This window comes from Leucoraja erinacea, chromosome 9 (assembly GCF_028641065.1).
Source record: "Leucoraja erinacea ecotype New England chromosome 9, Leri_hhj_1, whole genome shotgun sequence".
NCBI lineage: Eukaryota > Metazoa > Chordata > Chondrichthyes > Rajiformes > Rajidae > Leucoraja > Leucoraja erinaceus.
In genome coordinates, this window is record NC_073385.1 from 18,669,595 (window position 1) to 18,689,339 (window position 19,745).

The window sequence follows — 19,745 nt, forward strand, 5'->3', positions numbered from 1 at the left end:
CCACTGTCTCCGCCTTCTTCCCGCCCCCCCCCCCCCCCCCCCCCCCCACTCCCACATCAGTCTGAAGAACGTCTCGACCCGAAACGTCACCTATTCCTTCGCTCCATAGATGCTGCCTCACCCGCTGAGTTTCTCCACCGGTTTTGGCTACCTTCGATTTTTTCAGCATCAGCAGTTCTTTCTTCAACATGTGTGTGGCTAAACGTGTTTCATTGGGCTTACACTTGTGGACATCTTTACCACACAGGCAATGAGAGTCATGATGGTGGACAGTTTGGCTTCTCATATGAACCGCCGGGGGAAAGGCTAAGCAGACCCGAGACAGATAAGGTGACTCAAGGTTTGGACTATGCTAAAAGAGTCATTGTGGACCTCGATGGCGTGATGCTTCCAAATCCAGCGGTACATAAGTTGTAGGAGCAGAATTAGGCCATTCGGCCCATCACGTCTAGTCCGACGTTCAATCGTGGCTGATCTATCCTCCCCTCTCAACCACATTCCCCATGCAATACTCCCCATAACCGCTGACCTCGTCATGGCATTCATAGTAAAGGGCCTGTCCCACCGTCATATCAGGGTCGCCAAAAGATTTGGAAAATTCCAAAATCCAGCGGCGACAAAAAAAAACTTCGCGACACGAGATAAAACACCGCTCGTCAATAACCCATCACGCCGCATCACCGCCACATCGCACCGCAAATGTTTCGGTGACCTGATACGTACGTCAGTCATTGATGCCGGAGGTCGCCGAAAAATTCGGCAAGTGGGACAGGCCCTTAAATGAAACGGGTCCTTCGGGTGATAGGATGGTTCAGTTGATAGGATGGCAATTGAACCATCCTATCAACAACCTGACCAACCATCGACCTCATTGGAGACCCTCGGACTATCTTTAATCGGACTTTACTGGACTTTATCTTGCACTAAATGTTATTCCCTTTATCCTGTATCTGTACACTGTGGACGGCTCGATTGTAATCATGTATAGTCTTTCCACTGACTGGATAGCACGCAACAAAAAATCCTTTCACTGTACCTTGGTACACGTGACAGTAAACTAACTAAACTAATTATACCGACCAAGATCACCCATTGTCCCCTCTGCCCGCGTTTGGTCCATATCCATGTCAACCTTTACTATCCTTCAAAAGAGTGTCCAGCAGCAGCAGCAGCAGCAGCAGCAGCAGCAGTGTCTTTGGCCATTGTGGCTCTGTCATCTCATTGATGGTACTTGAGCTACACAGGATCGTGAGGTGATGGATCCGGTGAACGCTCACAGTCTTTGGCAAACACACAAAGGGTCAGAGAGTCATGGATCGGAAAGGTTTAGCGGGATGTGGGCCAAACGTGGGCAGCTGGCAATCCAATTCAGAAGTTGCGCTGACATCATTCTTGGTGACCCTGGACTTCTTAAGGGCCTGTCCCACCTTCTCGACCTCTGCCAAGTTTGCCCTTGACTCATACTCGCAGCATGGTCAGCACAAGGTCGTAGGGAGGTCGTAGGGAGGTCGTAGGTACTCGTGGCATCAAGTAGGTCGGGCCGTTTTTCGAGCCTGATGAAAAATGTCCACAAATAAAAAAGGTTGTGAATTAGGTCGTGGAAGTGGGACAGGCCCTTTAGTCTGGTAATTGAACCGCTGCTGTTCTTTGGGAAGGGTGGAGGTCTTGAGGAAATACCTGTCTTCCAATTTAATGGTGGCACAGTGGTGCAGCGGTAGCGTTGCTGCCTCATCGTGCCGAGACCCGGGTTCATCCTGATTATAGGTGCTGTCTATACGGAGTTTATATGTTCTCCCTGTGACCGCGTGGGTTTTCTCCGGGTGCTCCGATTTCCTCTTCTTTTTGCACTATTATTGTTTGTTTGTTTGTGTCTGTGTGTGTATATATATATAGGTGTGTGTGTGTGTATATATATATATATGTGTGTGTGTATATATATGTGTGTATATATATATATATATGTGTATATATATATATACGTGTGTGTATGTATATATGTGTCTGTGTGTGTATATATGTGTGTGTGTGTGTGTGTATGTGTGTATATGTATATATATATATATATATGCGTGTGTATATGTATATATGTGTGTGTGTATATATATATGTGTGTGTGTGTGTATATATATGTGTGTGTGTGTGTCTGTGTATATATATATATATATATGTGTGTGTGTGTCTATATATATATGTGTGTGTGTGTGTGTATATGTGTGTGTGTGTGTGTGTATATATATGTGTGTGTGTGTATATATATATATATATATATGTGTGTATATGTGTGTTAGGTTTAAAAATGAGAGAGGGAGAGAGAGAGGGGGGGAGAGAGAGAGAGAGATGGAGGGACAGAGAGAAAGAAGTGGGAAGAATGGAGGGTGAGAGAGAGGGGAGAGTGGGGGGAGAGAGAGGAAGTGGGAGAGAGGGAGAGAGAGAGAGAGAGAGATGGTGAACTTTTTGTTCATTGTACAGGTGCACAACCTTTTATCCGAAAGCCTTGGGACCAGACACTTTTCGTAATTCAGAATTTTTCGGCTTTTGGAATGGAAGATTTTTAGCGTAGATTTTAACGGCTGGCTCAGTGGTAGAGTGCTCGGCTCATATCCGCAAGGTCGCGAGTTTGCGCCTCGATCCCGGCAGTTACTCGATCGCGAGTTTGAGTCTTCAATGTAGATTTTTCTTGCAGAATAGGAGAGAATAGGGAGGGTTAGGCTGGGATCATTCTCTGCGAGATGATCTTAGTGCGGGAGCCAAGTGTAGGAGAGGTGTACTGACTGTGTGGGCAGAACTTTGGAAGTGATTGCCCACCATTCTCAAAAGCCGCTGTGTCTCCCTGTCCCTCCAACTCCAGAGGAATCCGCTCCCCGATGGGCCGCTACGGCGACAAGTGGCAGTTCGCCCACAGCCCGAGCTGCGCCCCCTCATCCGCAACCCGGGTTCCTCAGGAGTTGGAGCGGGGCTGGGCTAGAGTTGCTGCTGGCTGTGAGTCTATGGGATCTCCGTGCTTGCAGTCGGTGTCCCGTTGGTCCTGACGTCTCCGGTCACCCCCCTGGAATGGAGCTGAGACTGGGAACTGTACCGCCCTTGCCCCCTCCCTCTGCAACTGCAAACAACCTCACAGTTCCCAGTCTCAGCTCCTGTACAGGGGGTGGCCGGAGACGTCACAGCCCGAGCCATCAGCTTCTGTCCCTACGGGGACAGCGGAGAGCGTGTTCCTCTGGAATTGGAACGGGGCTGGGCTGCTGCTGGCTGTGGGTCTCTGGGATCTCCGTGCTTGCAGTGGGCCTGGGGGCCGGTGTCCCGTTGGTCCTGACGTCTCCGGTGACTGGCACTAGCTCCGACGTGAAGACAGTGCAAAGCCCCCGCGCCGGTGCAATGCGCGGGGAGCTGGAGAGGGGAGGGATGGGGTCACACACATGGCCGGGGAGCAGAGGGGTGTAGGTGGGGTGAAACTGAAGGGAGCGACAATTTGCTGCTGCCTGCCCGCTGAGTTAAAAAGTTCCCACGCAAGACTCACGATGCACTGTGTATCGTGAGTCTACCGTGGGAACTTTTTAACTCAGCGGGCAGGCAGCAGCAGATTGTCAATTATTAACCCTCCCGCGCAATATACCCTCACCTTCGCTTTTATGAATGGGGATTTAGTTCCCCTTTCTTCGAGGACCGACCGGAGGTTCCGCTGTCACCTCTGCGGGCCGCCCTCGGTGAACGTTTTCAAGGACCTTTCTTCAAGGACTGAAAAAATGTCGCTATTCAGAGGTTTTCGTTATTTGGATCTTCGGATAAAAGGTTGTGCACCTGTATTGTGACATTCTAGTGGGACATATGACAATAAAACACTCTTGACTATCTTTATAATGATAACAATTCTTGGCATTCTGACTGTGCAAACATCCTCTGTCAGGCCATCCATCAGTCCGGAGTGCCGGTGGCATTGGAGAACAAGTCCGCGGAGGACATCTGCAAGTGGTTGACAGATTCTGGCTTCCAGACATACGGCCAACGAGTCATAGGTAAAGACTTTATTACTAAGAATAAAGGGGAGGCTGTTTAAAACTGAGACGAGAAAAAAACGTTTTCACCCAGAGGGTTGTGAATTTTAGACAATAGACAATAGGTGCAGGAGTAGGCCATTCGGCACTTCGAGTCAGCACCGCCATTCAATGTGACCATGGCTGATCATCCCCAATCAGTACCCCGTTCCTGCCTTCTCCCCATCTCCCCTGACTCCGCTATCTTTAAGAGCCCTAACCACCTCTCTCTCTAAAGTATCCAGAGAACCGGCCTCCACTGCCCTCTGAGGCAGAGAATTCCACAGACTCACAACTCTCTGTGAGAAAATAGTTTTGGGGAGAATACCTGTCTTCCAATTGAGGGGTGGCACAGTGGCGCAGTGGTAGAGTTGCTGCCTGATCTTGCCAAGAGATATGTGCAGGGCTCTGCCAATATTAACCTATGATGAGTGTTTGTTTACACTGGGCCTGTACTCGCTGGAGTTTAAAAGAATGAGGGGGGACCTCATTGAAACGTACAGAATAGTGAAAGGCTTGGATAGAGTGAATGTGGAAAGGATGTTTCCACTGGTGGGAGAGTCTAGGACCAGAGGTCACAGCCTCAGAATTAAAGGACGTTCCTTCAGGAAGATGAGGAGGAATTTCTTTAGTCAGAGGGCGGTGAATCTGTGGAATTCTTTGCCACAGACGGCTGTGGAGGCCAAGTCAGTGGATATTTTTAAAGCAGAGATAGATAGATTCTTGATTAGTACGGGTGTCAGGTGTTATGGGGAGAAGGCAGGAGAATGGGGTTAGGAGGTGGAGATAGATCAGCCACGATTGATTGGCGGAGTAAACTTGATGGGCCAAATGGCCTAATTCTGCTCCTATCACTGATGAACCATATTCAGAATATTGAACGGAGAACAGGAGCAGTGTTTGAGGCAGGTACAATGGTGGCTACAGATACAATGGCTTTAAGGTGAGAGGGGTAAAGTTTAAAGGAGATGTGCGGGGCAAGTCTTTTTACACAGACAGTGGTGGGTGCCTGGAATGGAGGCAGATACGATCGTGGTGTTTAAGAGGCATTTAGACAGGCACGTGGATATGCAGGGAGTGGAGGGATATGGATCACGTGCAGGCAGAGATTAGTATAAGGGCGGTCACGGCGGCGCAGCGGTAGAGTTGCTGCCTTACAGCAAATGCAGCGCTGGAGACCCGGGTTCCATCCCGACTATGGGTGCTGCCTGTACGGAGTTTGCACGTTCTACCCGTGACTGCGTGGGTTTTCTCCAAGATCTCCGGTTTCCTCCCACACTCCAAAGACGTACAGGTTTGTAGGTTAATTGGCTTGGTAAATGTCCCTAGTGGGTGTAGTAGGATGGTGTCAATGTGCGGGGATCGCTGGTCGGCACGGATCCGGTGGGCCGAAGGGCCTGTTCCTGTACTGTACTGTTCTATGGAGAAACAAGTGTTTCAGAAAGAACAGCAGATGCTGGAAAGATTAAATGTAAACTAAATGCTGGAGAAACTCAGCGGGTGAGGCAACATCTATTGAGCGAAGGAATAGGTGACGTTTCGGGTCGAATCCCTTTGTCAGACTGATGTGGGAGTGGTGGGGGGGGGGGGGGGGCGGGAAGCAGAAAGGAAGAGTCAGAGACAGTGGGCTGTGTAAGATCTGGGAAGGGGATAGGAAGGAGGGAGAAAGCAAGGACTACCTGAAATTGGAGAAGTCAATGGTCATAACGCTGGGATGTAAACTGCCCAAGCGAAATATGAGGTGCTGCTCCTCCAATTTGCGGTGGAACTCACTCTGGCCGTGGAGGAGACCCAGGACAGAAAGGTCGGATTGGGAATGGGAGGGGGAGTTGAAGTGCTGAGCCACCGGGAGATCAGGTTGGTTAGTGCGAACCTATCCATGTTCTCCAGAGATGCTGCCTGACCCGCTGAGTTACTCCAGCACACTGTGAAACGTCACCTATCCATGTTCTCCAGAGATGCTGCCTGACCCGCTGAGTTACTCCAGCACTCTGTGAAACGTCACCTATCCATGTTCTCCACAGATGCTGCCTGACCCGCTGAGTTACTGCAGCACTCTGTGAAACACCACCTATCCATGTTCTCCACAAATGCTGCCTGACCCGCTGAGTTACTCCAGCACTCTGTGCCTTTTTCTGTCCAGCTACACATTCTGTATGTAGACCGTCATACTTTGAGACTGAAATTGAATTGAATTTGCTTGCTACAGGAAATCAGTGCAAAGTCACGGAGCAGCAAGCTGAAGAAAATTGGGACGTGAAGGACAGGTGTAGTTCTTGCAGATCCGATAAGGTACTGTGCACTCGGAGAGGGACGCGGACTGGTGTGATTTAAGAAACACAATAGACAATAGGTGCAGGAGTAGGCCATTCGGCCTGACTCTGCTATCGTTAAGAGCCCGATCTAGCTCTCTCTTGAAAGCTTCTCTTGAGAAATTGGCCTCCACTACCTTCTGTGGCAGAGAATTCCACAGACTCACAACTCTCTGGAGGAAAAAATGTTTCCTCATCTCCGTTCTAAATGGCTTACCTCTTATTCTTAAACTGTGGCCCCTGGTTCTGGACTCCCCCAACATCGGGGGAAAAGGACTTATTGTAGCCCCTGGTGGTCATGCATTGATGCTAATAAATATCACAGCCACCGATGTACCCTAACCCCAAACGCCCACGCCTCTTTGGCCCACCACCTAATTTACCTGGAGCATAGGGGATTATAGAGTCAATAGACAATAGACAATAGGTGCAGGAGTAGGCCATTAACCTTCGAGCCAGAACCGCCATTCAATGTGATTATGGCTGATCATCCCCAATCAGTACCCCATTCCTACCTTCTCCCTATATCCCCTGACTCCGCTATCTTTAAGAGCCCTATCTAGCTCTCTCTTGAAAGCATCCAGAGAACCGGCCCCCACCGCCCTCTGAAGCAAAGAATTCCACAGACTCACCACTCTCTGTGAGAAAAAATGTTTCCTCATCTCCGTTCTAAATGGCTTACTCCTTATTCTTAAACTGTGGCCCCTGGTTCTGGACTCCCCCAACATCGGGACCTTCTCTGCACTATTTCCAGCTCGACAACCTCTTTCCTGTAACATGGTGACCAAAACTGATCACAATACTCCAAATGTGGCCTCACCAACATCTTATATAACTGTATACATGACCTCACAATTTCTATACTCAATGACTCTTATGTCATGCTGTCACCTGCGGGCGGAGCACCAAGGCAAATTCCTTGTGTGTGAATATTTGGCCAATAAACTTATTCATCCATTCATTCATTCTTATGTGTAAGAAAGAACTGCAGGTGCTGGTAAAATCGAAGGTAGACACAAAATGCTGGAGTAACTCAACAAGTCTGGAGAGATGCTGCCTCACCCACTGCTTTACTCCAGCATTTTGTGTCTACCCTGACTCTTGTACTCAATGCCCCATCCAATGAAGGCAATAGTCAATAGACAATTTTAGTCAATTAGCCCATTTTATTCGTCACATGCTCCCGAAGGTGCAGTGAAATGAATTTGCCAGCAGCGATACTTAAAAAGAACACACAATACACAATAGAATTTAACACAAACATCCAAAACAACATTCTTCACTGTGGTGGAAGGCAACAAAGTTCAGCCAGTCCTCCTCCTTTGTTCACCCGTGGTAGGGGTCGTGAACCCTCCGTAGTCGCCGCTACGGACGGCCCGATGTACAGGCCCTCTCGTCGGGACGGTCAGACACACAACGCCTCACAACTTCTTTACCTCTTTATCGGGAGGAGGTGGCTGATCTGGCACTCTGGTGTCAGGACAACAGCCTCCTCTTGAACATCAAAAAAACTAAGGAGCTGATCGTGGACTTTAGGAGGGCACATCATCCGAGGACGTACACACCATTAGGGTGAGCTATTTTAAATACCTGGGAGTCCACATCTCTGAGGATATGACATGGACATCACATGCCTCAGCACTCGTGAGTAAGGCAAGGCAGCAGCACCTTTACCACCTCAGGCAATTGAGAAAATTCAGAGTGTCTCCGAGGATCCTCCAGTGCTTCTACTCAGCGGCTGTGGAAAGCATCTTGTCCGGAAATATTACCATCTGGTTTGGGAATTGCTCTGCCCAGGACAAGAAGGCTCTGCAGAGAGTAGTGCGTTCGGCCGAACGCACTATGGGAACTTCACTCGCCCCCCTGCAGGAACTATACATCAGAAGGTGCAACTCCAGAGCCAATAAAATCATGGGAGACCCCTTCCACCCCTGCAACGGACTGTTCCAGCTGCTACGGTCAGGCAAACGCCTCCGTTGCCATGCTGTGAGAACGGAGAGGATGAGAAGGAGTTTCTTCCCAGAGGCCATTAGGACTGTAAACTCCTATCTCACCAGGGACTAACTTTACTGTACCTCTCTACTGGGTTTTTTAAAAATTGCTGTTTTCTTTTCCTTTTTCCTTCCTCCCACAATATGTAATATGTAAAATAATATGTGATTCTGTTCCATTCTGTTTGTAGTTTGTTTGTTTGTCTTTTTGCACAAAGTCCGTGAGCATTGCCACTTTTCATTTCACTGCACATCTCGTATGTGTATATGACGAATAAACTAGACTTGACTATCTACTTATGTTGTCACTTTTGGACTGTTATGGTCTTGGAGCCCAAGATCCCTCTGTACATCAATGCTGTGAAGGGTCTTGCCGTGAATGGTATACTTTCTCATTACATTCGACCACCCCCCCCAGAGTGTAATACCTGACACTAGCTCGGGTTAAAAACCCCACCTCTGCTTGTCCTTCAGTTGACCACCACGAGCGGAACGGCCAAGTCCTTGGAGAGGATGACCACGGAGGAGGTTTGCAAGTGGCTGACTGACTCGGGATTCGGGACGTACGTGCCCCATATCAGAGGTAAGGGCATCCTCCTTCATGAGCTAGAGGCCTTCCTCCATCCCCCCCCAGGAATGAGTGGGTTAACATATGCTGAGCGTTTGAAGGCACTGGGCCTGTACTCCCTGGGGTTTAGAAGAATGAGGAACCTTATTGAAACGTACAGAAGTCAAGAGAGTTTTATTGTCACGTGTCCCAAATAGGACAATGAAATTCTTGCTTGTTGCAGCACAACAGAATATGTAAACAGTGAATCACTATTTAACAGTACCAGTTAAATAGTGAAAGGCTAGGGCAGAGTGGATGTGGAGAGGATGTTTCCGCTAGTGGGTGAGTCTAGGACCAGAGGTCACAGCCTCAGAATTAAAGGACGTTCTTTTAGAAGGGAGATGAGGAGGAATTTCTGTAGTCAGAGGGTGGTGAATCTGTGGGATTCCTCGCCACAGAAGGCTGTGGAGGCCAAGTCAGTGGGTGAGATAGATAGATTCTTGATTAGTACGGGTGTCGGGGGTTCTGGGGAGAAGGCAGGGGAATGGGGTTAGGAGGGAGAGATAGATAATAAACAATAAACAATAGGTGCAGGAGTAGGCCATTCAGCCCTTCGAGCCAGCATCACCATTCATGTGGCTGATCATCCACAATCAGTACCCCGTTCCTGCCTTCTCCCCATATCCCCTGACTCCACTATTTTTAAGAGCCCTATCTAGCTCTCTCTTGAAAGCATCCAGAGAACCTGCTCCACCGCCCTCTGAGGCAGAGAATTCCACAGACTCACTACTCTCGGTGTGAAAAGTGTTTCCTCATCTCCGTTCAAAATGGCTTACTCCTTATTCTTAAACTGTGACCCCTGGTTCTGGACACCCCCCAACATCGGGAACATGTTTCCTGCCTCTAGCGGGTCCAATCTCTTAACAATCTTATATGTTTCACCTTCTAAACTCCAGAGTGTACAAGCCCAGCCGCTCCATTCTCTCAGCGTATGACAGTCCCGCCATCCTGCGAATTAACCTTGTAAACCTACTCTGCACTCCCTCAATAGCAAGACTGTCCTTCCTCAAATTAGGGGACCAAAACTGCACACAATACTCCAGGTGTGGTCTCACTAGGGCCCTGTACAACTGCAGAAGGACCTCTTTGCTCCTATACTCAACTCCTGATCATAAACTCCCGTTGCAGTTGTCGCCTCCGTCCAATCGTCCCGGACACCTTCAGCCTTCCAGCCCCGGGGAATGGGGGTCGGGGGGTCGGGCGCCTCCCGCAGCCGACCTTGTGGCCCAGAACCAGGGGCCACAGTTTAAGAATAAGGAGTAAGCCATTTAGAACGGAGACAAGGAAACACTTCTTCACACAGAGAGTTGTGAGTGTGGAATTCTCTGCCTCAGAGGGCGGTGGAGGCCGGTTCTCTGGATACTTTCAAGAGAGAGCTAGATAGGGCTCTTAAAGATAGCGGAGTCAGGGGATAAGGGGAGAAGGCAGGAACGGGGTACTGATTGGAGATGAACAGCCATGATCACATTGAATGGCGGTGCTGGCTCGAAGGGCCGAATGGCCTACTCCTGAACACCCCCCTTCCCCCCCCCCGGTTAATTGTTCTTGCGTCCGGCATGGGCAAGTTACGTTCCGGGTCAGGACCCTTCCTCAGGGCCGGTTGTGACACGCTTTCTAACTGTGTCTACTCTCCCCACAGAGTTTGGGATCACGGGCCAGCAACTGGCCAACACAGACTCGGAGCTGTTTGACCAGCTACAGCTGCGGACAGCCGAGGACAGGGAGAGGCTGCTGTTTGCCCTGTACCAGGAGCTGAACCCATCCGACATGAACGTGGAGGAGATCCTGGGTAAGGAATACAGTTCTGGTCGCCCCATTAGAGGCTGGATGTGGGGGGGGGGGGGGCAAGGATGTACTCCCAGAACATTGAAACAAGGAACTGCAGACGTTGCTTTGTACAAAGGACACAACGTGCTGGAGTAACTCAGCGCGTCAGGCAGTATCTCTGATCTGAAGAAGGGTCCTGACATACAATGTGGGAAGTCAAGATGACTGTATGTAGAATATAGTTTACGTTACATTTCAGATCAGGACCCTTCTTCAGATAGTCCCAACCCGAAACGTCACCTATCCATGTTCTCCACAGATGCTGCCTGACCCGCTGAGTTACTCCAGCACTCTGTGAAACATCACCTATCCATGTTCTCCACAGATGCTGCCTGACCCCCTGAGTTACTCCAGCACTCTGTGAAACTTCACCAATCCATGTTCTCCACAGATGCTGCCTGACCCGCTGAGTTACTCCAGCACTTTGTGAAACGTCACCGATCCATGTTCTCCACAGATGCAGCAACTCTGGAGAGAAGGAATGGGTGATGGTTTGGGTCGAGACCCTTAAGAGGGAGGCAGTGAGTTTTAGAAATAGCCAGTGAGTGTGATACTCTCTCCCTCCACAAGAGAGCGATGTTTGTCAGTTATTTGCTGGTTTTAACCCAGTGCCATTCCAAAGTGCAGGAAGGAGTTGCAGATGCTGGTTTACATCTCAGATGGACACAAAAAGCTGGAGTAACTCAGCGGGACGGGCAGCATCTCTGGAGAGAAGGAATCGGTGATGTTTCGGGTCGAGACCCTTCTTCAGACTGATTCCATAGTTCTGTTTACCTGAAAGCAAACTGGCTTACTGCATAAATTGCCAGATGACAACGATACTGTATGATTCATAGTCACAGAGTGCTAAAACATAGACTATAGAACAGTACAGCACAGGAACGGGCCCTTCGGCCCACAGTATCCAGTCTGAACATGATGCCAAGTTAAACTGATCTCCAAAGATAGACACAGAATGCTGGAGTAATTCAGCAGGACAGGCAGCATCTCTGAAGAGAAGGACTGAGTGATGGTTTGGGTCGAGACCCTTCTTCAGACTGAGAGTCAGGGGAGATGGAAACAAGAGATATAGACGGCGACACAGAGAGATATAGAATTAAGAAATGAAAGATATGCAAAAAAGTAAGGAGTGAAAAAGTAAACAAATCCTAGCCTCGACCCGAAACGTCACCCATTCCTTCTCTCCGGAGATGATGCCTGTCTCGCTGCATTACTCCAGCTTTTTATGTCTCTCTTCTGTTTAAACCAGCATCTGCAGTTCCTTCCTACACTTAGAACATAGAGCTGAAGTTAACTGGGTGATCAAGTCTTGCCAATTATTTACCAAGGACTTTATTCCTTGGAACGCAGAAGGCTGAGGGGTGATTGTTTAGAAGTGTCCAAACTGAAGGGTACTGATAGGTAGGGTTGTCAACTGTCCCGTATTAGCCGGGACATCCCGTATATTGGGCTAAATCGGCTTGTCCCGTACAGGACCGCCCTTGTCCCGTATTTGACTACTTGGGTCGAGGGGACTGTCGCGTCAGACCCCGCCTCACCCGTCCCGACATAGTGCTGCCCATGGAGTGCAGCAGCAGCATCAGCGCCTCGCCAGTGGCCCCGTCGGTCGGCAGCCCGACCAACTATCCGCCACCCCTCCTTCTCATGGGACGATCATCGGATGGGGTGCCGGACTTTGCACGCGACTTCAAGCGCGGACCCCGGGCCGAAATTCCTCAGCTGGCCCGCACCTGTGCGCAGTCCAGCACCCGGGGCCAACTCATCATTCACCCAGCCACGGCCGAGTCGGTCAGTGAATTGCCGTCGGGAATTTGTCCCGTATTTTGACCGTTTGTCCCTTATTTGGGAGTGAGAATGTTGGCGACCCTAGTTTTTGCAGAGAGGGGGATGGGCATGATGTACGCTGATCTATTTCCCTCTCCGTTCACACAGGAATCACAGACATTAACAACGTGTTCTCGAGCGTGGAGTTACCAGTGCAAAGGCCCAGCTCTGAGCCCTGGGTCTCTGAAGATCTGGCCACAGGAGGCCATTTGCTTCAGTCAAATTCCAGGTAATGGCCATGTGCTCTCATCTCAAGCTGGGAAGGTTTTCCCCACCTCAGTAGGATTAGGTTCAGGTTGATTCTCACCATGTGTGCCGAGGTACAGTGAAAAGCCTTGTTTTGCATGCAGAGTCTAGGAGGAAAGAGGTCCTTCTGTAGTTGTACAGAGCCCTAGTGAGATCACACCTGGTGTATTGTGTGTATTTCAGTCCCCTAGTTTGAGGAAGGCCATTCTTACTATTGAGGAAGTGCAGCGTAGGTTTACAAGGCTAATTCCCGGGATGGCGGGACTGTCATATGCTGAGAGAATGGAGCTGCTGGGCTTGTACACTCTGGAGTTTAGAAGGATGAGAGGAGATCTTATTGAAACATATAAGATTGTTGAGGGTTTGGACACGCTAGAGGCAGGAAACATGTTCCCGATGTTGGGGGAGTCCAGAAACAGGGGCCACAGTTTGAGAATAAGGAGTAAGCCATTTAGAACGGAGATGAGGAGGAAACACTTTTTCTCACAGAGCGTTGTGAGTCTGTGGAATTCTCTGCCTCAGAGGACGGTGGAGGCCGGTTCTCTGGATTCTTTGAAGAGAGAGCTAGATAGGGCTCTTAAAAATAGCGGAGTCAGGGGATATGGGGAGAAGGCAGGAACAGGGGTACTGATTGTGGATGAACAGCCATGATCACATTGAATGGCGGTGCTGGTTCGAAGGGCCGAATGGCCTACTCCTGCACCTATTGTCTATTGTCAGACCAGATAATACTATACTGTAGTGAGACCAGGTAGGTGGAGCAAAATGTTCTTGATTAGCGAAACAACACATCGAACTACACGCGCACTTGGTCATGAATAAACTATGTACGGTGCTGTCGTGGTGAGGAGCACCAATTACTGAACGTACTGAAAAGCCCGCGAATGAACCCCCGGTCACGTGGCGGTCCCGAACAATGACGAGGGTTCTGAATACACAGCTTCACCACTAGGTGCCGCTACACTACATAGATACAATCGTCAAGCACAAATGCAAGGGGTGGGCAAAGAGGAAGATAAATTGTCATAGTCACAAAGCACAGAGACAGGCCCTTTGGCACAAGGGAGGGAGTGGGGGAGGGGTTGGAAGAGGGAGGGGGAAGAGGAGGTGCTGGGGATGAGGGGGAATGGAGGAGGACAAGGGGTAGGAAGAGGGATGGCGAGGCGCACTTGGGGAGGGTTGCCGTGACTGGCGTCACAACGGGGATCTCTGGCCTCACAACAGGAACCCGTCAGCCACGCCTGCGCAGTTGGGGGCTATGGGTGAGTGGTGGAATATTGCGTTTGGGTACCAGGTCCCATGTGACAGGGACCCACTTGGTCTTGGATCCCTCTAAACTTTGTCTATGCATGATCCTGTCTAAGTGTCTTTTAGATGTTATTATAGTATGTTGGTAAGGTGCAGAATATAGTTTGTTTAAGGAGGAACTGCAGATGCTGGAAGGTAGAGAAAAATGCTGGAGAAACTCAGCGGGTGAGGCAGCATCTATGGAGCGAAGGAATAGGTGACGTTTCGGGCTGTAACCCTTCTTCAGACTGATGTGAAGGTGTGGTGGTGGGGGGGGGGGGGGGGGGGGGGGGGGGGGGGGGGAGAGAGGAAAGGAAGAGGCGGAGCCAGTGGGCTGAGAGAGAGCTGAGAAGGGGAGCAGAAAGCAAGGACTACCTGAAATTAGAGAATTCACTGTTCATATCGCTGGGGTGCAAACTACCCAAACGAAATTTGAGGTGCTGCTCCTCCAATTTACGGTGGTCCTCACTCTGGCCATGGAGGAAGCCGAGGACAGTAAAGGTTGGAGAATATAGTTCTCAACATTGTAGCGCATCAGTTCCACCAAAGTCCCATGTCCGCAATGGGGTAGAGGTGAATCGGACAGTACCCTAGCTTATGGAAGGACCGTTCAGAAGCCTGATAACAGGGGAAGAAGCTGTTCCTGAGTCTGGTGGTACATGCTTTCTGTATCTTCTGCTGGATGTGGGTGACAATAGACAATAGACATCGACCCCCTGTCAATGGACAATAGACAATAGGTGCAGGAGTAGGCCATTCGGCCCTTCGAGCCAGCACTGCCATTCAATGTGATCATGGCTGATCATCCCCAATCAGTACCCCGATCCTCCCTTCTCCCCATATCCCCTGAGTCCGCTATCTTTAAGAGCCCTATCTAGCTCTCTCTTGAAAGTATCCAGTGAACCGGCCTCCACTGCCCTCTGGTATTGTAGACAGGGAATAGGGTCATCAAAAATTACCGCAGGGTCTCGATCAGCTGGGCAAGTGGGCTGAGGAATGGCAAATGGAGTTTTATGCAGAGAGGTGCGAGGTGTTGCATTTTGGGAAGTCAAATCAGGGCTGGGCATTCACAGTGAATAGCGGAGCCCCGGGGAGTGTTGTAGAGCAGAGGGATCTCGAGGTACAGGCACACAGTTCCCTGAAAGTGGCATCACAGGGTGCTTGGCAAACGGAACTTCAATTTGACTGAAGCAAATGGCCTCCTAGAGCAAACGGGACGAGCTTAAACGGGGCATCTTGTTCAGCATGGGCGAGTTGGGCCGAAGAGCCTGTTTCCGTGCTCTCTGACTCTCCACCATCGACCCACCGACCAAGATGGCTTCATGGATCCTCATCTTTCCACTTCTAAAGACAACAATCAGTTCCTTGGTCTTGGATTCCTAGGTTTAGAAGGATCCTAGATTAAGTGGGACCCGTTGGGTCCCAGGCACACGGGAGGCCTGGTCCCCCAACGCAACCCTTTCCCCAACTCAATATTCCACCACTCACCCATAGCCCCCAACTGCGCAGGGGTGGCTCATTTTCCCTCATCCCCAGCACTCCCTCCCCCTCCTCTTCAGACCATGCAAACCGGAGATAACAAGATCAGAGATGGATGGATAGACGGATGGATGGATGGATGGATGGACGGATGGATGGATGGATGGATGGATGGATGGATGGATGGATGGATGGATGGATGGATGGATGGATGGATGGATGGATGGATGGATGGATGGATGGATGGACGGATGGATGGATGGATGGATGGATGGATGGATGGACGGATGGACGGATGGATGGATGGACGGGCAGTGGGACGGGCAGATGGATGGATGGACGGGCAGATGGATGGATGGATGGGCCAGGCGTGGGCAAATGGGACTGGCTTAGAATGAATGAATAAGTTTATTGGCCCAGTATGTACACATACAAGGAATTTGCCTTGGTGCCCCGCTCGCAAGTAACAACACGACACACAGTAAACAATTAAGAATAAAACATAAAACATTGAACATTATAGATAATAATTAAAAATGTATAGATGATCGGCATGGATGAGTTGGGTCGAAGGGTCTGTTTCCATGCGATAAGTCTATTTGATCTATACTGTAAACAATATTACCTGTGTTGGATCTACTTTGTGTGACTTTGTTTATTGTTTTTTTGCAGTTACATAATCCTTGAAGATTCAATGGTCAATAACTCACCAGGTATGTTTAGTTTCAAGATACAGTGTGGAAACTGGCCCTTCAGCCGACCGAGTCAACGTCGACCATCAATCTCCCGTTCACAGTTAGACACAAAATGCTAGAGTAACTCAGCGGGTGAGGCAGCATCTATGGAGAGAAGGAATGGCCGACTTTTTCGGATCGACCCGAAACGTCATCCATTCCTTCTCTCCACAGATGCTGCCTCACCCGTTGAGTGACTAGCATTTTGTGTCTACCTTCAATTTTACCAACATCCGCAGTTCTTTCTTAAACAATCGCCCGTTCACACTAGTTCTATGTTATCCCACTTTCTCACCCACTCCCTACACACGAAGGGGAATTTACAGAGGGGGCAATTAACCTATAAACCCGCACGTCTTTGGGACGTGGGAGGAAACCAAAGCAACCGGAGGACACGCACAGGGCCACAGGGAGAACGTGCAAACTCCACAAAGACAGCATCCGAGACGAGATATGAAGCCCAGTCTCTGGGGCTCGGAGGGCAGTGGCTCCACCAACTGGGCCACTTTGCCGGCCGATAAATAAAACTACTGTCAAATTATGCTAAACATTCAGACTGGAAGGATTTATATATGAAAGTTTGGAGACATTACACAGGACTAATTAGATGATAAATTCCTCTCCTGTGGAACAGTAAACAGAAGTTCTGTGGATTTGCTTTATGACATGGGGCAGGAGTAGGCCATACGTCCCTTCCAGCCAGCACCGCCATTCACAGTGATCTTGGCTGATCATGGCAGTTCTGGTCGTCCCGTTGCAGGAATAACGTGGAGGCTTTGGAGAGGGAGCAGAAGAGGTTTACCAGAATGCTGTCGGGATTAAGAATATTCGCAACAGGACAGATAAACTTGGATTGCCATGCATAATACATGGGTGGAAATCCTGGGGGGGGGGTGTCAGTGGGGGTGGTGGGGGGGGGGACAATCCCCCCCCATGTTTTGTGATCTGGGCACTACAGCCAGTCCCAAGTCTGCTCGCTTGCCCCGGGACTGACTGTAGCGCCCAGGTTGCCTGTGTGCTCCGGGGCTGGCTGCAGTTCCCAGGTCACGAAAACAAATTGAAAAAAAAAACTGCCTGCGGGCCGAATGATTTTGGGTTACGGGCCGGATCCGGCCCTTGGGCCGTAGTTGCCGACCCCCTGTCAATAGACAATATACAATAGGTGCAGGAATAGGCCATTTGGCCCTTCGAGCCAGCACCACGAATCAATGTGATCATGGCTGATCATCCACAATCAGTACCCCGTTTCTGCCTTCTCCCCATATCCCCCGACTCTGCTATTTTTAAGAGCCCTATCTAGCTCTCTATTGAAAGCATCCAGAGAACCCGCCTCCATCGCCCTCTGAGGCAGAGAATTCCACAGAGAAGTCCTAGATGTCAGGACTCATCGTGCCCCCATGTTTTAAAAGCGATTGACACCCATGATTTGTAAATACTACTATCACGTTCCCTCCTCTGCCTCTCACCCTCCGAAGAAGACAATCCATTCCTGTCCAAACCCTCCTTGTAGCTAATACCTTGAAATCCGGGCATTATTCCGGTTAAAAAAAAAGTAACCAAGTCCCAGAGTCACTCCGTGGATCAGATAGCATCTCTGGAGAACATGGGCTGGCGGAGTTTCAGGTCAAGACCCTTCTTCAGTTAGACACAAATGCCAGTGCAGTCCAAAGGGTCTTGAACCAAAACGTTGCCTATTCATGTTCTCCAGAGCTGCTGCCTGACCAGCTGAGTTACTCCAGCACTTTGTGTCTTCTTTTGTAGACAGGCATCTGCAATTCCTTCCGTCTACAACATTCTGGCAAAAACCTCCTCTGCACCCTCTCCAAAGCCTCCACATCATTCCTGTAAAGGGGCGACCAGAACTGCACACAATACTCCAAATGCGGCCTAATGGACCTGTTCCACATAGGTGATTTATTGGGTGATTACTGCAAGATTTTCAACATGATGAAGATTTTTCGGTGACAGTGGCGACAATTTTTGCTGTCGTAGGTTGTCACCAGGTGCCGTAGGTGACTTCCGTTAAAACTAGCCCCCGGCAGTCGCCTAAACAGTTGCCTGAGTGGGACAGGCCCTTAACGTACATATGGGCCGACCTTGGGCTGATTCATTCACCCTGTCCGTGCCATAGCTGAGATGTAACTCCATGTCATTTTCCCTCACAGGGGATAACTCGTACACTCACCAACCGGTTCAGGAGATGTCGAAGAGGTCCCCGCCTTCGACACCTTCGACCGTAAAGGACCAGGTAACGTGGGAGACAAGCAACTGCAGATACTGGTTTACAAAACAAGACACAGAGTGCTGGAGTAACTCAGCGGGTCAGGCGACATGAATGAACGAATAAGTTAATTGGCCAAGTACATTCACATACAAGGAATTTGCCCTGATGCTGCGCCCGCAAATGACAACATGACATACAACGACAGTTAGGAATGACACATAAAACATTAAACATTAATAACAAAACATTATTGTATGTAACGAGTGTAAGGAGAAAGTATACCATTCACGGCATTGATGTACAGAGGGATCTTGGGCTCCAAGGCAATAACTGTCTGAAAGTGGCAACATAAGTAGATGGAGAGGCAAAGAAGCTGTGAGGTATTGCCTTCATTAGTTGAGGCATTCAGTATAAGAGTCAGAGTAGACACAAAATGCTGGAGTAACTCAGCGGGTCGGGTCGAGACCCTTCAAAGGTCGCCAATTCCTTCTCTCCGGAGATGCTGTCTCACCTGCCGAGTTACTCCAGCATTTGGTGTCTACCTTCGATTTTACCAGCATCTGCAGTTCTTTCTTACACATAAGAATGAATGAATGAATAAGTTTATTGGCCAAGTACATTCACATACAAGGAATTTGCCTGGGTTCTCCGCCCGCAAGTGACAACATGACATACAGTGACAGTTAGGAATGACAGATAAAACATTAAACATTAATAATAAAACATTTTCAAACATCTCTGGAGAACAGACGGCAAGTCATTGGGTATTTGGTCGTGAAAGATAGATCAGGTAGATAGTGAAAGGCAGAGGAGACTAGATGGGCTGAAAGGCCTAATTCTGCCCCGATGATGTATGAACATGAACATAGATATGTGGTGTTCGGGATGGGACCTTTCTTTTGACTGCTTGAAAGGAGTGCGGGGGTGGGGGGAGGGGGAGAGAAAGCTGGAAGAGAGGGGGGTCATACTTGGTAGGTAATAGATTGATATGGGTGAGGATTTTTTTTTCATTGGCAAATGGTTGAACAAAGGCCAGAGATGTTAAGACAGCAGGTGTGAGACAAAAGGATTGTGAAGCTGGAGGAGGGAATGTAGGTGGGGGGGGGGGAGGGGGGGGGGGGAGAGAAATAGTGGCATCTCCAGTCTGACCAGAAACACCTCCTATTCATGTTCATGTTGATGT

General features: G+C 49.5%; 1 protein-coding gene across 1 annotated transcript in view; it reads left to right on the forward strand.

The window, feature by feature from the left end:
• LOC129700591 (uncharacterized) overlaps nt 1–19,745 on the forward strand; it is a 54,945-nt gene that overhangs the window by 7,261 nt on the left and 27,939 nt on the right. Inside the window, exons 3-9 of the mRNA XM_055641209.1 lie at nt 3,902–4,010; nt 6,238–6,320; nt 8,806–8,914; nt 10,581–10,730; nt 12,701–12,821; nt 16,277–16,317; nt 18,504–18,586. Coding sequence (XP_055497184.1) covers nt 3,902–4,010; nt 6,238–6,320; nt 8,806–8,914; nt 10,581–10,730; nt 12,701–12,821; nt 16,277–16,317; nt 18,504–18,586 — 696 coding nt within the window. The remainder of the gene's footprint in view (nt 1–3,901; nt 4,011–6,237; nt 6,321–8,805; nt 8,915–10,580; nt 10,731–12,700; nt 12,822–16,276; nt 16,318–18,503; nt 18,587–19,745) is intronic.